This window comes from Bombus vosnesenskii, unplaced genomic scaffold, assembly GCF_011952255.1.
Source record: "Bombus vosnesenskii isolate JDL3184/JDL3185 unplaced genomic scaffold, Bvos_JDL3184-5_v1.1 scf7180000013316, whole genome shotgun sequence".
NCBI classification, from domain to species: Eukaryota; Metazoa; Arthropoda; class Insecta; order Hymenoptera; family Apidae; genus Bombus; species Bombus vosnesenskii.
This window is the reverse complement of record NW_022882962.1, coordinates 1328098-1350159: the sequence shown is the minus strand read 5'-3', so window position 1 is coordinate 1350159 and position 22062 is coordinate 1328098. Positions and strand designations below refer to the sequence as shown.

The 22062-nt window shown below is 41.4% G+C and overlaps 1 protein-coding gene across 6 annotated transcripts in view; it reads right to left on the bottom strand.

Moving 5' to 3' along the window:
* Positions 1 to 3368: 3368 nt before the first annotated feature.
* Positions 3369 to 22062, bottom strand: part of LOC117235479 (heparan sulfate glucosamine 3-O-sulfotransferase 5) — a 150167-nt gene continuing 131473 nt past the window's right edge. For 3 of the 6 annotated variants that reach the window (XM_033497533.1, XM_033497532.1, XM_033497534.1), the window contains 4 exons: positions 21290 to 21383; positions 11382 to 11883; positions 8551 to 9203; positions 3369 to 8455 (listed from right to left, as the gene is read on the bottom strand). In XM_033497533.1, coding sequence (XP_033353424.1) covers positions 8616 to 9203; positions 11382 to 11883; positions 21290 to 21348 — 1149 coding nt within the window. In that variant the 5' untranslated portion in view covers positions 21349 to 21383 and the 3' untranslated portion in view covers positions 3369 to 8455; positions 8551 to 8615. The other 3 variants (XM_033497529.1, XM_033497528.1, XM_033497531.1) reach the window with 3 other exon arrangements.

Below are 22062 nucleotides of genomic sequence, written 5' to 3'. Positions count from 1 at the left end.
TAAGCGACCAACTATCTAACATTAAATAAACCACTGTCGATAGAAACTATTGCATGGGTAAGATTAATTGGTAAACGGAGTTGGACAACGACGATAGGACATGAATTTAAGTATAAAATACAGGAGAACCTATTACGTCGACTGTGCGAAATTAAGGAAACAGGAAATAGGGAAACGATAATCGATCAATGGCTGCACAGTATACACAGAAGTCAGACCAATCACTTTGAGAAATGAGGAATAAACAGAAATGATAACAACGAAAAGCAGAAAATTAATATGCCAACTAGCAAACTTCATAAAGGGGAGCATAAAGTTGAGAGTATTCTGGAGCTTGGACGAATAGAGAAACCACAGAACAACATCCAGAACTGGAACGAAATACCAAAGACTGACACAAACATAGAGGATCATTAATAAGGAAACGTACGCTCGCGTACAGGATTATGGTATAGAGATATACCTAGAAACGCGTTAGCAGGCAAATCTTACTGTCGGAACAACGAGACAAGACGAACTGGAAGATATATAATAAATTAAAATATAACTACATTTAGATAGTAAATTAAGATTTAAGACGAAGGTAGTGGTCCTGTTGCAATACAATATTGGTCCAACACCACTTGTCTTATCTTCCTCTATATACATTCTAATTAAGTATTAATTAGACTAGTATATAACATGGGTGCTATTGACGCGATACATCTTCCTCGTCGGACAAGGAATGGCAAGTTACACGTAGTGCGTCGCTAGGGAAATCGTCGTACGAAAGAATAGCTAGCTTGCTCTGGCAGAAAGCAAAGAAGAAATATGAGAATTTGTATATTATGGCGACAGACGCACGCGAAAGTCAGTATTTATACATCGACGATCGTTTGGAAAAATATGCTACGAGGGAGAATTACAAAACGTAAGAATTGATCGTGCAAGCGTGACCCGTGAAGCGACCGAGAATAATCAGGATTAATGCCAGCCTGACGCACGCAACTTTTACGACTATTACGAACCATTACGACCGGCGGGAGCATAGGAATAAATTAAGGTACAGGTTAAACGCATGAAACGCGCGCATGAGTCAAAAAAGATCGTAACAGGCGTAAATCACAATACGATAAAGAAGTATACGATACGGTATTGTGAAAAACCACGTTCGAATTCACCGTCTATGCCGAATTTGCACACAGACTTTATTTCTTCTCGTTTCTTTTCTTTCTTCTTTCTTTTTTCTTCACTTCCATTTTTCTCTTCAAGTTGCACCACTTCCGTTTTGTATCTGCCACGGTGTCGCGCGTGTACCGTTGTAAGAAATTGCTATCTGAGAGATTCACCAAGAATCCTGTGTTATTTTTGTATCCAAACCAAAGTGTTGCCTAGAATAAAGCTGCGTCTAACAAATACAATGCACCAGCAGGATAGAGCAGAAACTGAAAAATGCAATAGGAAGGAAGGTGCAGTAAGATATGCATGAACGTTGCAGTAGGATAGACAGGTCAAGTTATCGCGATACTTACAAGTCCAGGGAAGAGGAGCTGGGTATGGCAGTCTATTGGATGAAGAAGAATATCGGAGGTAACGACAAGGAATAGTGGGTACGATTAAGATGTGGGAATGTAAGGAATACGAGAGGAATAGGAGTAAAAGAATGCAGATTATGTGTGTGAGAGAGAGAGAGAGAGAGAGAGAAAGAGCGAAAGAGAGGGAGGAAGAGAGAGAGAGAGTATGATGCATGTATGGAGTTACGTAGCGTTTGAGAGGAAAGTTATGGGAAGACCTCGGGGGTTGGGTGAATAAGCTGGGCGCCAGTCTGAAGTTGAAAAGGAAAATCGAAAATATGCTAACAGACAGTGTGAGATTAGCAGAAGATATGAAAAGTTCGATGGCGAAATTAGAGGCAGTGGTTAGTACAAAGGCTGGTAACGAAGAGGACGTAAATGTAAAATAGAAAAGGAAAGTCTGAACAGAGTTAAGTTTAATTTATATAGATAAGATATATTTAATTTGTACTGGTTGAAATGGTTTTAATTTGTAAGTTAGGAATATTTGTATGTTTCATAGATGTATTCGTCAAAGCGCGACGAGAACGTAGATACAAACACACGTAGTGTACGGACAGTGCACTGAGTAAATAAAAATAAATAAAGAGATAACAAATACGATACGATATTAAATTTAATATATTTAATAGAAAACACCGTATTTTATACAAAATCGTAAAGGTTCGGGACGAAATATTTTTTTTAGGTGAATTGTTTGTTAGAAAAAATAAAGCTGTTATTCATAGTACAGAGATATAGACTAGAACGAAATGCAACGAGGAATGCAACGGATCGATTATAATAAAGGCTAGTAACAAAAAAAAAAAAAAAAGAAAAAGAGCAATAACAATATCCGATACCACTTTTTTTCGCTTCTTTTCCAACCTGTTCCTTTTATTAAAATTTCAGGTTTAAAGGAGGTCAGAAGGTCAAGAACGGAGAATTTTTCGTCGATTATAGTGATATTTCTGGAGGCTTCAAAGATACTCGTAGGATAAAACCTTGATCAAACACCTAAGCTTTCCGTGACAAGTTTATTCGCGATTGACCGAATTCCTTGACACTTCTCCTGTTCCTGTTCCCGAAGGAAAAGTACGCTTTCCGATATCGAGTGTCACACTTGAAGCGTGCAAAGCATTCGCGATTTCTGATACCCTTGTCTACATAACTATCGTATCGTTCGATCACTATCGTTCTTCGTATCACTCAAAACTGCACTATGGGTACGGTAATTGAAATATCAAAGAATACCCCTGTCATTTACATATGTTACAGAAACGATACGTTGTAAGAATATCATCGATATCTTTACGTGGAAACTTGCTTCTTACAATGAAAGAAAAGCCCTATGAAAACAGCGGATATCTATATGCGAATAGATCAATTTATTTCTTAACAAGCTATCTTTTGAAACGATCCCGTATATCTCTGTTAGCGAACATTTTTTTTACTAGCAGCTTCTTATAACGTGACTTTTACGGCGTTCGTTGGAAACGGAGACGAACGGTGGATTTTCCAAGGTTTCTCAGTTAACTTTCCTTGCCCGCTCACTCAATGGAAACGAGTTTTCGTTTCTCCGTGTAATTTCGCGATACCGCGGTGCACCGGGCCGAAAAAGATACGCGATTTAATGAACGACACCGTGAAAAGTGTTTTCGATTTAAATTGCAAATTTCCTGCAAATTTTTCGGTACATAACATACTTTGCAAAGCAAAAAAAAAAAAAAAAAAAGAAAAAAGAGGGCAAAATTTATATCGAAATACGTTTGTACGATGCGTTTCTGATCGAACAAAACGATTACTTCCACTATAAATACTACCGTTTTGGTTTTTAATAAAACTACATATATACAGGATGTTCCAAAAAGGCTAGTCGTATATAAGTACTTTTTGTCAAGGGTTATAAATCTGAAATTTATAAAATTGCACAGCGTTCAGAGAAATCTTGTTTCTCACTGTCGAAAAATCCAATTCGAAGTATAACGGGATCTCTATTTTTGTCGCGAATTCGGTACAAATGGCCAGTGGACGACATAGCACGGAAGAGAACGTATTGAAAGATTTCCGAGCAATTTTCTCTGACTATTATACGCATTCCAGGTTCGTTCATCGAGGCGTCACGGGTCCCCAGGAGCGATCGATGGAATCTTCGCGCCGGGTTCTCTCTTCTTTTTTCTTCAGAAACAAATGGTCAATTTTATCGCGAACTTTTATCTTCACGTGATATATAGGAGCCCCTTACTATTTCTCTGCTCCCTTTTCTCTTTTTCTCCGCTGTTGATATCCTTGCTTCAATCTGGAACCTTGGATATTGGAATAGGTTTACATAGGGTGTGCGATACAAGCCTTATTACGACGAATACGAACATCAACAGGCTATCCGTAGGATTTCGTTTAGCTTTAGCTCAATTTTAGGTGAACCGTGACACGCACTCCTCAGATTCCTTCAGGATTTTTCTTCCGTGACGTCACGTACCAACGATACGATGATTCGGATCGATCGTTTAGATTTAGATTTTAAAATAAGAATTCGCAAGAGGTAAACTCCCAGGATGAATTCTCTTTTAATTGTTAAGCCCTGGAAAATTCTTCATAATTATATGGCTTAAGATGAAAAAGTCACTTCTCTTTATATTTTTTCTATATTTTAAACAAAATTTAGGATCGTCTTCTTTAGATCATCTAATTTTGGTTTAATATTCCACGCATAAGGAAGCGTAAAAAAGATCAGATAAACAAAATGAAGAGATTTTTGGTACCATTGTATAACGAGGGGAATAAAACAGCCAGTCTAAGTGTAAAACGTATATATCGCGTTATTAAATTCGAGTATCAATATTTGAATCATTGTTCACCGGGTAATATATTTCGGTATCCATAAATCAACATGATTTAACGTTTACTATTTAATTCAGTGAACGTTACAAATATACTAAAAAGTATCAATATTTGAATCATTGTTTATAGAATAATATCTTTTCGTATCTACAAATCAAAGTGATTTAACGACTATTATTTAATTCGGTGAACGTTAAAAATATACTAAATTTGTCGTGTCTCCTCGAAAAATACAGGATATGAAAATTTGTCGCGCTATTCTTTCTTCAATTAACGATCATTTTTTCCATCTTCTAACTCCACGATTATTTTAATAAATCGCCTAAACATATACCTTATAAAAATTTATATATACGTCTCCTTATCACAATTTTCTGATATGTATTCGTTTCGCGCTTACGTCCTAGTTTTTATACAAATCAAATATACGTGTGCGCGTATTAAAGTAAAGAGTAGGTACTCGAAAAAGTAGAAGCAACGAAAATGTCGATCAATTTACAAATTTTAATTCCCTCTGTGATTTTATATCGAGCTTCGAGCTTTTAGTCAAATTAACTGCCCTTCAACTTATGCAATTGATAAATTGATAAAAAGTGATACGAATGAACGTCGAAGCTTGCTTCGCAAGTTCGTGTCGATTTTGAATCGTTCGAAACTTTATTTCGTCCTAGCTTATGACGACGATGATCAAGAACCGCTGATACTGAATTAAGCGCAATAATAATTCCTCACAGATAACTTCGATCTACGATCTTAAGAATATTCTATTTACTCTTTCTTATCGAAACTTCTTAAATAATCGGTTTAAACATCGCAATCAGTATCCAATTCGAACATCGACGATTAGTAATTACCAATTATTTCTTAATTCTAACGATATGTGCAGTTTAACTTTTGTTTATTCCGACCTAATGTATCTTACTACGTCAAATAGTAATAAAAATGATATGGTTGCATCGCGCTACGAATGAAATTCGCCAACATTTCACGGTATAATAGTAACACGTATAAAAAATTACAGCTTTAACCAACTTCTCCTCCCGTTGAAGCCTTTCTGGCTGCTGAAGCAGAACGGCTCGACGCCGCTCGCCAAACGATCCTCCTTTCATCCCCCTAATTCATTCGGCGAGTCGTGCACAGCGCGCGGCGAAAGAAAACTACGATATCCTGCCTCGCGATACATGAAACGAACGCGATCGATTAACAGATTAGACGGAGCGACGAAACCCAAGATCACAGAGAGCTCTCTTTCTTCTCTAAAATCCCATTGTTCCTATGCAGACGGGTGGCTCTCCTCCTGTACACAATAAGCTTAACGACTCGATATAACAACTTCCAATGTGGATTATAAAAATATTAAATCTTCTGTAATATCAACTAGTTAACCCTATATGATATGTAAACTCACGGACCAATGTGATCCATGGCGACGGGGCCCGCGAAACGAGTCGCTGAAGCTTCAGGAGGCTTATCCTCCTGAAACCGATCGTTCCATCGGACTCTCGTCTCTATTTTATTTTGGCCGGCGTTACTTCCTGTGAACAGTGTCTGTCCGTCCCGTTCGTCTGTCCGTCTCCGTTGTCTCTAGTTACCTATGCACGTAAACACGTACCTACGTACGTATGTGTGTGTGTGTGTGTGTGTGAGTGTACGCGAGCGCGAGTTTCCTTTTCCTGTACGTGTACGTGTACGATACATATGTGTGCGAGTGTATGCAGGTAAATGTACGATGGAACAAGACGTGCGGTCTTGCGCGCAGCCACGCGGAGGAACGGGTAACAGCATCGATGGATCATTCTGCTCTCTTACCGGAGATCGATCGACCCAAATAGACGGGCGCGCCAAGCCGAGCCGAGTCGAGCAGAGCCGCGCCACCAGGTACAATGTGCTCGAATTCGTTCGTTCGCCACCGAGAATCGACGGACAGATATCCAGCCCCTCTGAGTAACGACCCATCCGGAATCTACTCTTGCACGTTTCGGCTGCGATAGGCCGCTCCTCTGGGATACACGTGGCCGTGACTGATATCGAGGATCGCTGCCCGATGTTCCACGCTATTCAACCCCTGATATTTCTGCCGACGATTTGCCCACCTTTCACACGGCCAGACGTTGCCCGATCGATTTCGCACGCGCTGCCTGGCTAATTTTCTTCGTCCGCCTCGATCATCTCGTTACCCTTTCCACGACGAACGTTTAATCAATTCCACGCCTGCCGATCATCTTCGGCCGTCCAGTTAATCGGATGCCTATCGGATCACGCGTTGTTAAACTGACTTGGCGCGAGTCATTTTTCTACGAGCTTCTTTTATTACAAATGTCTCTAACGTTCCATATTTCCAAGTTGCACGCTTCTCTAACTACGTTTTGTATCTCGTTTATATTTCTTTTATAATAAATTGCTTCGTAATAAATATAATTCGTCGATAGACGCGTTAAGCAAATTCGTACGGTATATAGCGCGAAGAGTTCGGGCATTTTATATCATGGAAATAAATATGAAGTTTCAGACTGCGTTGCATGTTCGTTTATCGTTGGCGAATTAAATTGTATGTGCGTTAGGTATCGTTGAACGATCGTAGGTATTTCACACTGAACGAATCCTTTTATCTTGTTCGATAGAAATTACGGATATTTCTGTCTTCGGTAAGTGGTGGCTATTGTCGGGAACATACGACGCAGTTCGAATAATTAGCTGATTCCCTGAGATAGACTCGATTTTTTATATCTATTTCGTGATCCGAAAGCTGTTCGTAATTTGCTTGTATTTTCGTATTTTCCTAATCCATGTTTCTATTGTATCAACGACGCGTTAACCGCAACACTGTACGAGAATGAAAGTTGTTTTACGACGGAGCATCGATCGAGATGCAGAAATCGGTCTCGTCGGCGCTACGAAGCGACAACTCGAAGCAATTAGCACGCAAGGACGAACGGCTGAAACGCGAACACGAGAGGGGCTCAGGATCTCCGATAATAATGAAGAGTCCTGGCCGGAGCATATATCCATTAAATTGCATGCACTCGATTTAATGGCTTGACTCATTGCCACGGGCTCTTCGATGTTCACTCGAGTTCGCGTGCTCGGGCCTCCTCTTCGAAGAGACGGCAACGGAACTGTTGCACTTTTTTCAGAAAACGAATCGCACTCTCTCCTTTCTTCCCTACAAAAGGAACTCCTTTTATTATATCTCGCGCTGTTAACAAGACGATAACCGAGTATTAAATCTTTGACGAACGAGAAACGTGTTTCGTGGATACTTTTTACTTTCAATAATATTCCGGAGAAATTAGAATTTTTGTATCATCGTCCGTGCGAAATGAAAGATTTCTATTCGGTTTTTCTACGATCACTGATCCTTGGAATTCGAGCACATCGACAGTTCCTAAATCGCTGAATTATATTTAACCATCGACGCGTTACCCGTTTTCGATATTACGGCTAATCATAAAATATAAAAGGTACTTATCCTGATCAGCCTCGATTCTTCCCGCGACGAGAAGCACCAGGCGAAACTGCTGCTCCCGAAGAATTTTCAAATATCCAACGAAGTAATATGAGACGACAACGATGCACTTGCAGGTAACTTTGTTGCGTAATTTCTCGAACCAAAGGCGATCCTAATTAGTCTTCAAAAGCTCGAATATTCCCATTAATGAATTCGAATCACGAAGATGCCTTCGTCCTTTGTGGCACGAAATGTTCGCTTGATTCGCCGTTCAATTCCGCGCTGTTGTCTTCTTTCACAGGGCTGGCGTTGCTTAATTTGCCCTCGGTTCCCTGGACGATGTTTCCGCTAATTTCGACCAACTTCCTCACGTAATCCCCGTGGATCAAGATTTTCGAGGTACTCCGTAGCAATTACAAGATTCCTTTAACCGCGTCAAGCGCAGAAACCTTGCTCGCGTTCGCTTTGTTAAGAAGTTCTCTCGGACCAGCCGAGTTCCCGCGGAACCAACCTGTTCCCCGTAGCTGATCCGCTCCTTCGTTCCGCTTGCGGACAATCCGCGTTCCGCGTTCAGATCTCGTCCATGCCGAGGGGATCTTCGTGATTTCCATTCTTAAAATTCGATCGACGGAAACTAGAAGAAAAAAAAAAAAAAAGAATTGCACCGCGTCAGTACCAGCTGCGCCGTACTCCGACGTTTAGAAAAAATAAAGCAGCTTCTTCGCGAACTTTGGACTTTCTCGCGTGGCTACCCGCATCTATGACACAGCGATCGAACCGCTTCTCTACGACGGCTATTCCTCAGGCCAGCCGAGATCTTCCCCTACGAGCTCGTAGAATCGTTGATTGTGTTCGTTGAAGAACCTCCTTAGCTTGGTGACCACCACGGGACTAACGCGCGGATGTCGTCTGCCTTTGCTCTCCTTCAGACATTTCTCCGACGTCTCATTGCGCAGACAGTAGAAGCCTTTCGTGTGGTTGAAGTAGAAATTGTGCCTGCCGATCCGTGGCTCCAATCCGAGGAAATTCTCGATCCTGCGCAACTGAGGCACCGGGTCCTCGATCAATTGGTCACCGTTCACTATGAGGATCTGCTCCCTGGAGAACACCTCCAGCCACCTATGCATGTACGTGTGGTACAGGGAAATCGCTACTGGCCTGTACGACTCGTTGATGCTGCCGTCCGGTCGTATCACCAGTTCCTCGAAGCTACGCGCCGCCTGCTGTTGCTGGATGCTTCGTGGTGTTCCATTCGTCAGGGTCGAAGCGGTCGCGGCGTGCGTCCGCAGCTGAGTGTAGTCGGATATCGCTCTGGTCACTGGTTCCCGCACTATCAGCAGCAGCTTCACGCTCGCGTTCATCGCGCGGATTCTTTCAGGTACCTGCGACGAGAAATCAGCGACGTGAGGAATTATCGTTAAGCGCGAGAAAACGAGAAAATCACGCGACGCTTCGGAGCAACAATTTCGTTGCGAAATTTTAGAGAAAGTTGTCGTACGCGTGTTTCCTGTATTATCGTTTACCTACGTTTAATATATTGGATTTTACAGCAGACATAGTATCGCTGGATCACTTAGAACAGCGATCGTCATGGTAACGATTACGTGTAATTGACTTGATACGTAGGTGTGTATAATAATTTGCGTTCGTAGGTCCTATGATACACGAATTTAACACGTGAAAGGGACTGCTTTAAAATTGTCGATTTACGACTATCAAACGTACCGGTCAGAAGCTACATCGATCAGCTTTGTAACTCGAGAAATAAAGAGAAGTTTTTTAAATTTACCTTAGAATTTTTTAGAATCTTTTTGCAGTGAACGAACTTACGAAAGCAAAAATCATTCGTTCCTTCGGAATATCAATCGTGCGCTTATTTAACGAAATTGGGGAATCATTAAAATATGGAGTTGATCAGTATGGCTTTTGAAAGCCATCATCAGATGAAAATCGTTTTCGCGATTCTACGATTTGCACCTCGTTTCGTTGAATTCGTTGAATTGAATGATATATAAAATACATTTCGTCGAAAGGATAATCACGTATGATAATATTACGGTTGATTACGACCAACAACGCATCCACGCATAGTGTCAAGCGCATTTCGTGTAACGATATTCATCGTGATATCCAGAATTTCGTGGTGCCACGCTGTTTACGTTCGCAAACTATACACGAATGCGAGTTGCATGTTATTTAGCAGTAACGCTAAAAGCAAAAATGTGTTCGTAGACCGTGGCATTAACTGCGATTATATCCAGTGTAACGTTTTTATTAGGCATTTTAGAAAATGGTTGTTCCAACAGAAATTACTTCATAAAAGCTGGCTTTAGTTTAATTTTTGAAAATTCGATACGCGTTATCGCACCAGCGAATTGTTCTAATAGAATTCCCTTTACTTTATCCAATATCTCTGTCTCGTGTAAAATTTCGAATTATCTGATATTTTAATTAGTCCGGAGATATTTCATCTTTATTTATTAAAAACATCGTTTCGTACAAAAGAGGATGAAAAAGTTCTAACAAGTTTCCTTATTTCCTTCTTTTCTTCGATAGGAACATCCTGTGCGTTTCGCTTCTCGCTTTGGAACGTTCAATTTGAACGTATAGTTTGCGAAGGAAATATGGTGGACTCTTAAATTACGGTATCAAGCAACAGCACCGTGTAACGTTGGCGAATCGAATCGCGTGGATTTATTTCCTCTTCGAGGTTGTAAGAAACGAGTTAACCTTGACACCGTACGATTCTATCGCGAACGTTGCTCGCCAAATTAATTTCAGGTGACTGAATCGGCCGAATGAACCGTGAACCGAGCCAATACGTAACTTTCGATTTACAAACTTACCGACTACCCTATTATTGCGTGTCTTTCGAGCTGGCGAAAAAGCTATCGTACGATAATTAAACGTTATAATTAGGAAGAACTATGGTTTACCTATCTTTAAGCTACGACGATTGCTTGGTATTCTCGTAAAACAAGCAACGCGATATTTAAATCGTCCTCTCTTACGTAAAGCAACAAGCGCAAAGATAGCGCCGTGTCCGAATTAATAGCCTTTTGCGGTCGAATGTTGCCACAGTGGCGGCGTTTAAAGTTTCTCTTCAAAGTCGAACGTCGTTGCAACAATTTAAAATTCCTCTTCAAGCTATAAATATTTATTCCTTCTTCCAATTGGTAATCGTCATCGCAGAAACACATCGACCGCAAATGGTTGACGCGAGACGAACCGTACGATTCGCGATCGTACGTCGCACGATTGGACTGTGGATTTATTGGGATGACGACTAAGTGATTGCGGATTTTCTCATTACCACGTGATAACAAAATCCGCAATCGCTTAGTTGCCAACGCAATACAATACGAGAAATTCGACAAGTTCGGCAAAAAGCACGTACGAGGCGTACGACACGCAGAAATATACAAGATACTGCTAGTATTCATCACGATATTTAGCAGATAAGATAAATTCCTATTTAGGTCCCGCTTCTTTCAGCCACGCGTACGAAAAAGCACAAGAATGTGTAAAAATTCGCGGTCTTTGGCCGAATTCGTACCCACCTCTGGCGTGACGAAATAGCTGGGACTTTTCTCGATGGTGATTTGGCCCCTGAAGGAATAAGGCATCTTGCGTCGATACCACTCGAGGCCTTTCCCGTAATTATCGTCGCGGTCGAAGAAATGTACCTCGCCAGCGGCTTTCTGGATTTGCGGGTGAAGGAAGAGCATCTCGAGGAGCGCCCTGGTGCCGCATTTCCGTACGCCGATGATGATCGCCTGAGGTAGATGACGGCTGGTGCGTGGGAAGTGCACCTTGCTGGAGAAGAGCAAAGGCGGTGTGGCGCGGACTTGGGAGACGAGTTCGACGGTACGACCCTCGACGGCGGAGGCTGCGTGAAAACTGTATACCGCGCTATCGTACAGAATGTGGAAGGTCAGAAAGAGGGAGAGTAGGACAACGGTGAGGAAGGCAGCGGCCATTTTCGGTCTGGATATGCCAACCACCAGAATGCAGTCCGATGTGTCGCCCTCGGCCGGCCTCATGGCAGAGCGGGACATCCACCTGATGACACACGTTATCATCGTTATTGATCGTATCATTTTTGCAGAAAGTGATCCAAACGTAGTCTGGGTTCTAAACGTGGGCTGGATGAATTTTTAAACACTATTGTTTTTACTTTTACTTTGAACATATGATTTGAAACGAATATTAGTTTTCTTCGGTTTATTTTAACTGCACGTAGATAGATTAGGTCATCCGAAAAGTTTCTTTCGTCTTATAAGGAAATAACGGACGCGCAGCATTTTCCGTTTTATATTATTTCACCGAATTACGTATGATCCATTTTGTTCTATCAAAATAAAGATCACAACGTTCGACAGATTAGGTTTCATGTTTGTATAAAGATGCATCGTTGTAAAAGACGTGTCTGTAAAAGAAAGACACTTTTCGGACAACCTAATACAAATATGTACATCGAGGTGTTACACGTTAAAAAATCTTCGACAGGTTTGGCGATAGGTTCCGAAGTAAAAACGTTATTTAAATCACCTCTTCTGTCGAAACGTATACAGTGGCTACAAAAGATATTATTTCTTTCGCACACCATTATGTTTATCGTAATAGTCAAATACCAAGTAATTATCACCGTGGTAGTCGGCGGTCATCGGTGATTACCAAACTTTTTCAAATGATTAAGATAAGATAAATTTCATGGACCAACAAACTTTCATGCGGATGACTTTATAGAAAAAAGCGTCAAAATGTAACGTAATATTTGGATTAAACGTAAAGATTAAACGTTGTAGTATATTTCAATCTATCGCCCAGATGATAAAATATGTCAAATTCACCTGACTATTATAAATATAATTCGCCTTCTACATAACGATCAACATTTCGTACTACGAAAATAAAACGTACAATACGTTTTATTGATGAAAATACGCTTCGTCGATGGAATAAGGTTACGTGCAAATACTCTTTGTAGCCGTTGTAAAATTTCTTCGTTCGCGCAGAATATTTTTCCACGCAGAATCAACTTTCCTATCTCTTTGCCCCTCCATTCTACCTCATTAGAACGACTACGAGCATTACCGGATTAAAGCATGTCTCTTTCAATTTGGTGGCACGCAATCCGCGTCGTTAAAAACACGCACGTGTAGCTCGTAATTTATTCTTTCCACGCGGCAGGAATTATTAACGCCGGTGTACTTACCGATCATTACGCGCATACTGATAAGCGGTCGTCTCGCACGCGTTGCACTTAATCGCACGACGTCGCGTCGGGATTTCCATCTGCGTTCAAAGTGGAAAACACGGCGCGGATCTCGGCCTGGCCCGTTCCAGTGTATTTACCAGCGGCAGCGTAATTGAAACACGATAGAATAAGCGCAACCGAGGCGAACGCCAGAGCGTTCCACCGTTCTCGAGTTGCGTAACTTCGAATTCATTACGTTGTCGGCCACGGCTGAATAAAGGCCGGTACAACCGTACGCTCTGTGTGCCCCGAAGTAACCGCTGATGGAGTTGGTATCGAAACGTTGAATTGTCGGCGTACTCGCTTTTTCGCAGGATTTCGGAATCGTAACGCGCTGTATAGGGCCAGAGCTACGCGAGAAGATCCGGTGAAATGGGAAATGGGTCGTCGAACGGAGAGCAGACCGGAGACCTTTTACAGGCAAATTGAATTATTCGCGTTTACGAACGTTTCGTCGTGGTATCTTTCTTTAAGAGTTTTATCAATTCATTGTGCGCTGCACGCGTGGTTTTCAGTTAAACCGAAGGTATTCTCCTTCTTAATTTTTCGAATCTTTCTAATCCTTTGCGAGTTACCATATTTTTCTAGCTACCAGGTAGCTGAAGCAACGAAAATCCATCATCAGTTTGCGAACACAAATTTCGAATGTCGCCAGCGTGGCCGCGTGGCTATAAACGGGATTTTCATAGCAAATCGCGATCCACGTTTCGCGAACATTTCGGTTCAATTATTCGGGGTAGACCCGAAACTCGCGAAACGTGGAAACAACACGCAACGCATTATCGGGAACGCGATCGAAATCCGATGAGCCACAAATACATAGGTGCATTTTTTTCTCGTATTTTCATAAATTTCATAAAAATTGTCGATTTACTTGGCCGTCGAAATGGCAGAGTGAATTCTAACTTACAGTGCGAACAATTTTAACGGATCTCCTCCTCCTTTTATCCGATTGTTACTACCGTTCGTTCGTCCCAGCATCGCCTCCAGTTCGTGAAACCGGTTCGACAAAAGTCCTGCAGGCTGACGGATGAAGGATTAAAGATCCGTAGTAATTAACGTAATGATCTGTTTCACGGTAACAAAGGGCAAGGAGACCCTCCCCTGGCGATCGACGAGGCGATGGAATTAATCGTGGTGCGTTTGCGAATTATATCTCGAACGCGGGCAAGTTTTATCGGTAACTGCTCGAAGCTATAAATCAAGCAGGGAAGCCCGCATGCAGTCTCGCGGAACGAACGGATCCTTCGCGGAAAACAAAGTGTACACCAGATAAGAATAATCTGGTCGGAAACGCTGACATCAGCTACCGTGATACAAACGCCTGTTAAGTGAGATTAATTAAAATCATCTTCGTATCTAAATTCGCGTACGTATCTTGCGTCACTGTCTTTTTTTAAATAGCGTTCAAACTAGCGCGCTGCTTCCGAATGCACGAACGCCGATGAGATGGTGAATTTTCAGCCTTTTAACATCGACAGAATTCAAGGTACGACCGATTTAGGCAACTTCGTAACTTGGAACGAAACTCGGGATAAATTTTAATATTCTATAATTTACATTTCACTTTTGATCTTAGGTTTTGTTCGAAAAGGAAGATGGACATTTTTTTTAGAAAATGTTAACTTCGAATAACTCGTTGGAAAGGATAAGGAGAAGTAACAAAGATAAGACGATGAAACTTTCGAGCAGCCAGGAAGAAACGCGCGTGGACATCTTGACGTGGAAAGCCGGAAGGAAAAAGGCCGGAACCTCATGACACGCTGAACTTTCGTATACGTGATCGAGAAACTTAACGAAACGCATTTACAAGAGAAGGTTCCGCTATGCTGGAACTCGGGAAATGTTAGTACCGTTGCTTTCGTTGCAATCGATAAATCAACTCGTACGTTGCTTTTGCCCGAGGCTGCCAAGAACGAGCCACGATACACCACGTTGGGTCCACCGTATCCGATAAGGATAATCGTGTGAAAAACAATTCGTTCCTTCAGCTTTCTATCGTAACATCGAACGAATCTTTCGACCGTGATACTTCGTAATTAAATACGCCACGGATCAAACGTTTCAAGCTAGCGGCGGTTCAACGTGTTTCATCTTTCGTGTTTCTTCCTTTGCGAACCAAGCGACGACAAACGAAATACCCTTCGACGATAAAGTTAATTTTACATCGAAGAAATACGATCCACATCGGTGGTGGAAAAAGGTAGCGGAATAAACTTCCTCGCGACCAGCACACTCTGCTCTGTAGTACCTTAGCCGAATGAAAGATTAAACAAGCGATGGTGCAATTTCTCTTTTGCTTGTTACACTTTCGTAGTTGCTGAATACCGCGCTGTCTTTGAAGTGTAGACGAAGAAGCCTTGGTGTTGGAGGCTCGACGACTCTAACTTTACCAAACCACCGCCGATATAACGAAATTTCCGATGTGCTTTTAACATAGACGGTGCTGCTTCTGTTCTTGCGATAAAAGTATTTTGAAATTTACACGCGCTGGCGGAAAAGAGGAAATTTAAAATTCATACGCTATGAATATTAAGCGAACTAAAAATTAATTAACTAAAAAGCTTTTTGCCGTATTGGCAAAAATCATCTGCGCTGTGCTGGTATATATATATATTATAATTATTCATCGTCCTTATCGAATAAAAATTCAGTTCGTAAAATTCCATACAAATAAAATATCCTTCCGTGTCTCTTATTTTATGAACATTTTCTTTTATCCGTCGTCGTATTTATGGTTCCTCGGGTCCCACTCGTGTTTTAAATATCGCGTTGATGTTTCCTGCGAGATTTCGCGAATATTTCAGCCCGCTTCTTCGCGACAGATCCGAAACTGTCCTGTCGTTTCACGAGATCGAAATCCCAGGAACCACGAACGCGTCGTTCGATCGTGGCGAAAACTAAAAATCTAAATTATTTAGTTACGATGGCAACGTAAGTTTGTTCGGTCACGGCTCGTTCTTCCTACTCTCTAATCATTCTCTTTCAGCTGTTCGATCCTTGTCTCCTCGACGCGAACACGCCGATTCGAATTCGCTAGATCGCTACACCCACGCGAGCCAAATTTAATTACTTTCAGCGAGTAACGATTAAATACGAAAACAAACTAATTACTAACAGCACGACGAGATACAAAAATCAATACCCGCTCCTCCTCCTCTTTCTACCTTATCGTATGGTCGTAAAACGGCAACTGCCATTTCATTTACTCGAGTAAAAGCTAACGATATCACGGCGGACGAAGAGGAAATTAACGCATTCCTAGCGCGTTTTAATGTCAATGGAAGAGAAACGAAGGAGAAGGAAGACGAAAGGAGAAGAATCTGCAACGCAGCTCAAGGGGCGCTCAGTTTCTAAATAAAGACGTTTAATGAAGTCTCGGGAGAGGAGGAGACGCCGAGAGGAACGAGCGAACTTTCGATCTCGCGCTACAACTCGAATAAATCGGAATTTAAAAGCGGCGAAACTTTTAGCCGCCGGTCCTTAAGCTTAGAATAACTAACGAACGTTTGAAATCGTATGGCTTTCAGGCGAACGAGAAAAGCGCTCGACTTCTCGATCGTCGTCGTACATCATCGATTTCCTACGAAACGCGCGAGAACAAGTATCCACTTTTGGGACCGTGAAACATATGTCCTGCGCCGACAATGCATCTGTTTCTTTGCGATACATCCTGCCTTCCAACCAGATTCCTTTTCCTCTTTGTCTTCTATTTTATATGGAGAGCTTTGTACGCCGTCTCTCTAAGATATCCTAAAATAAGGATTTCCTTTCCAAGCGATCTTTCATGTTTTAAGACGGAACGAAAGCTACGTCGCGAAATATCTGTGCTTCCTCGTTCCAACTGAGATAAATCGATGTTACGTTATTTTTATGTACGGATGTCCCTCCTACGACACGTTACTCCTACGATATGCATTCGCTTTAACGAGGTTGGACAATTGGAGTTCATCTACAACTATCGCGTTCAACGAGGAACAAGCGTATCTACAAGATACAAAAGAAAAAGCCAAACAAGTGTGACGCGGATATCGCGATCAATGAGGTCTCCTTTGGGAGCGCGCCGCTTTAAATCTCGCAAGAAACGAATGCAAGATACCAGCAGATCTGAAAGAAACTCTCGGTGGCCAAAAGGATTCAATCGCGGTAATCTCGTTCACCAACGATATACATCTCGGAAACCTTATTTAAACGATAAAGTTAACTATGTTTCAAAGTATCTAATTAGCATAAGTACTCGTTAATAATCTGACACGTTGATGTCACTCTAAACCAGCGATTCAAAGGAATAGAAAAGATACAAAAGAATTTACGTGTTGTGCGTACCGCTATCGGGAAGACGTCACGTACGTTTACAGTCCGACTTAGCTTCCTGTGACTCAGTTTGGTTGAATTAAATTAAAATTAGATCGCGAAGAACCCACGACTTCTCCGTAGCTACGATTTCGTCGGTACAGTCGATCAGCGCCTACGAGATCCTAGACGATCGACTTTGTTTAATCCCTTGGCCTACACGCTATCTGCCGATCGCGCGAGCCATAGTAAGCAAGAAATTCGGTCACGCGCCGTGCCCTATTCATCTGTTCAGCCGTGTGCCCGAACTGGCGCAAGATGTATACTTCTTATAACATGTATATTTAGGGGCTACAAAAGATATTGTGAAATAATAAACAACGTTTGAGGACAAATAGCGTTTTTAAGACGTGTTTTAATAGTGTTTTTAGACTCGTGGTCTTCGCTTATGGCACAAATTCTTTATCACGAGCTTGACTCGTGGTTATAAGCCAAGGGGTTAAATGTTTCGTAGAATTGAACGAAGACCAACAGCGTTGGATTTCTGGCCATAAAACTGTCCGATGTCTCTGCAGACACTTTCTCGCCATAGCTCGTATCATTGTCACCGTATACGCTCTAACGCTTTTGATCTTCGCTCAATCCTTTGCGTCTTCCAGTCAGTGAAATTCGTAAAGTCAGATTTCCGGGCAAGAAACTGTCCGATATTTCTCCAGACCCTTTTTCTCCATAGCTCGTACCGTTGTCACTGTATACGGACTCTGAGTCCACAAATTCGATTTCATCGTTGACACGCTTCAACGAAATTAGCATTTGCTGTAGTGGGTGCGCGGCAACTTTGCAAACGCGACGCGTTACATCACGAGAAATCTAAACTCGCCGATCGTTTCCAAGGGACGTTATCGGCCAGTTGGAAGGCAATTGGAGGGAAACAAGCGGCATCGAAAAACCATAGGCCCGTTCTACCCTCTGGTTTCGATCGGTTGATTCTGGACGACCAAAGTCGTGGGAGCGCGGAAGAGCGAAATGGAAGAACCGAGGGCCGGCACAGAGACAGAGACAGAGGCAGACGATTTTCGGCGCAACGCCAAATATTTATCTCGCATCGGCGGGACCACTCTTTGGCAGCACATCGACCGTATTATCGCGACAAATCGCAATTTCGACGGTTAACTTCCACGCGGACGACCGGCCGCCAAACGACGGCCACCACTGACTTTTGCCGCGTTATTACGCGCGCGTTCCGTGTTATCAAATCAACTTGAATTGTATCGCGCGTGAAATTCTCGCTCGTCAGCGACCAGAAATTTCTACATACCAGGGATAAATCATAAAACCATAGAGGAAGAAGTATGGGAGAAAAAATTCGAGTACGTCGTAATCGACGAGTCGAACGTTGTTCGGAATTTTGAGTGGCCCTCTGTTTATGGCACGGATAGACCCGTTCCCTTCTTTAGGAAATTCCGAATTACATGTCCTCCCTGAGCTGTAAACCTAATGACTCCGAGGTCAGGTAAAAAACTCCGGAAAAGGACCAGCCGGAAGGACACGATGGACAGACGAAATCCAACGGCTGGTAGGGAGAAGCAACAACGTAGGAGGACAGTTCGTCAACAGACATCGTACCGTACGGCTGAAATACTTCGCTCCCAACAAGATCTTACCACCGCCGTGCATCACATCACACGTTACGTTCATACAACAAGTTCAACACAGTGCTGGATTACTCTAACACTTGATATATTAAACTCCACCTTGATCATCAATTCATTCGAGGTACGCGATATCGACCGATCGGTTTGATCTGACTGGTTGCTCTTTGCTCGATAATTCGCAACAGGAAACTTGTTACGTTTACGCGTTGTTAAGTGTGCATTATTTGCACAGACGAAACGTTTCGTGAAATAATTATTTAACACAGTCACCGCCAAGTGCATCTTCGTGGATTCTGCGCTCGCGTCCTTACATCCGCGTTTCCTCTGTAAGCGTCACAAAATACGAAGCGAAAATAGCAACGCGCGATGAACTAGACGACTATGCAAATAATGCTACCGAGATAATGCGAAGAAGGTCGAGAATTTGCAAAGTATCGTACAAGAAAAGTAACCATATTTCTTGTAGGTTGTATTAGCAACCTTCACTTACCGCTTATACTTCTTGTTGTGCTTTAATACGATTCATCAATTGGCAATATGCCCACGTAATTATTTCCAAATTTTTGTATAAATAAATACTTGAAATTGTCAATTATAACATTGTCTGTTGATGTATCTTCGTTATTATTCATACTCGGTACCTACCATTCAGAAATTATTTTTTAACGCTACTGTTAAATAATTTTGAGTGCTTGTATATAATTAGGTATTATAGCTAATAGTAACTTTAAAACATCGCTCGCACGACGGTCACCGGTGATCGTCACGGCGATGAATCTGTTAACGAATAATAATTATTTAGCGATTATTTAATTTTCTTCGCTTCTCGCATTACTTTTATTATATTGCGCCCCATCGCGATATCTTTTACGCTACTTTGATATTTTCTGCATCTACTACTTTTTTCATACACCGTGAGCGTACCTTTCACTACGATCGACGATCAACCCCTTGAAAGAATCTCGGGGAACTCGTTTAAAAGGCGAATATGCAGTTTTTCAGTTAGCCCGTCAATTTTCGTTGTTATTCACGGGAAAATAGCCGCAGTTATGACGAGTATAATTTTAGGACAACGTACCTCGTGCTACGTCTCCACCTTTTTAATTACATCCGGCACTGTCGTGACTGCTCGCCATGATCGTTGCGTTTAAATTGAAGACCTTATCTTACGAATTGGACCAATTAGACTCCGCGGAAGGCAACGATCTTCCTGTCACGGATACCGTCGCGGAAGCGTTTCTTACTCGCGCGCAAACTACCAAAACATCTTACGAACTATCTTTCTTACTTTGCAACATTCTCTCGTATACAAAAACGCGGCGTAGTTCTTGTCGTAGGATCGATATCTCGTATCGAGGCGTCTTTGTCTTTTGTTGCCTTCCGTGCAAAATGTAAAAACAGGCATTGCAACGCACCGTGAAATCGCAATTTGTTAGTACGTTTTAGATCGTGAAGATAATAGACGAAAGTAGCTTCTGTTGTTTTACGTATGCGCACAGTGTTCCAATTTATGAAAAAAAAAAAAAAGAGGAAGAAATATATGTGCGAGTTCGATTGCATAAGAATAAACCGTGTTTCGAAAGTCTTCCAGATTTAAATATAAAATATAATACACGAGCCTCGCGTTGCTCTTTCAAATCCTACATCAAAATTTTCCCATTTGACTAACTGTCGTCTTTCTTCAATCCCATACCACACTTTTTTTTTTTTTTAAATAAACCATTGATATTTTATGTATATTCAGCTAGCCGAATACATATTTAAACTTTATTTTGACGTATACGTCATAACGGCAACACGGGGAAAAATTTGTGCATTTTTGATATTGCGCGAAACGTGCAACTAATATTCAGTGACGGATAATGCGGCAATCGAAGCGCCTAGATTCGAGATGATGCGTGGGTTTATAAAATTTGATCATTCGGAGCAGCCGTGAAATCGATTTAATTTTCGAAACGTTTAATGTTCCAGTTTCGAGGGATTTCGCCAGAGTCGAATTAAAATAGCAGAAAACTGTGAATAACACCGTGAGAATTTTAACAAACAGTATTAACAAAGAGGAAATATTCACGGCCGTTCCATTATCGCTGTTTTTATTTATCATCGACGTGTTTTTATTGTTCGTCGAAATCTGATAAACATTCTCCAACAGTTTCATTCAAAACATATTGGAATTACGCGTCGAATAGAACATCTCGGTACAACTTGTTATCTTTCCATCCAATATTCAACTTACTATTTTTTATTACGAGATACTCACAATACATCTATAGGGGACTGGGGAGACCACTCTCGACGAGGCCGTGCCTTGTTGGGCATTTGCGTTTGTTTATTTGTTCACATTCTTGAGGATTCTGCAAAAATACAACACAACGAAAATTACGTATAAATATCTTCATACATTTGCACGTACAAAAAGTATGTACACGCCATTGCATCTATTATCGCATTTACAACGAGAGTTAGATACACGTACATTTTAAAACGAGGTTAGTATAATATTGACTTACCCTATGCTTTCTTTTTACTATTAATTCGTATTTTCCATACTTTATATTTTTTTTTATCAATTTTCAACTTATGCAACAATACGTGTAAGGATTTTCGAATAACTTTTGTACCTTCAAGAAGTGTGTTTATTTTTAACTCCCACTGTGTATACTAGTTAATCAGATCCAATCGTAATAAATTTCGTATCATTCGGTATTTTCGTATGACTATACAAATTCCACACTATGGGAATGAAACGTAGTCTTTGATAAAAAAATCTTTCACTGGAAGATAGTCATTGTATGTTACTTATGACACATTTACTATCTGCATCGAATTGATCAACGACGAATCATCGTTACAAGTAACAATATTTAGCTTATTTTATATTTATTTTTTATTTATCTCATATTTAGCGTATTTATACGAAACCTATTGTACAATAAAACTCCATTTACTAGAAATTTTAGTTAACCTCGCTACTTGAATTCACTTATCCGACTGTGAGCTCCTGTTCTGTGGACGAAAAATATTAGGCAGCGA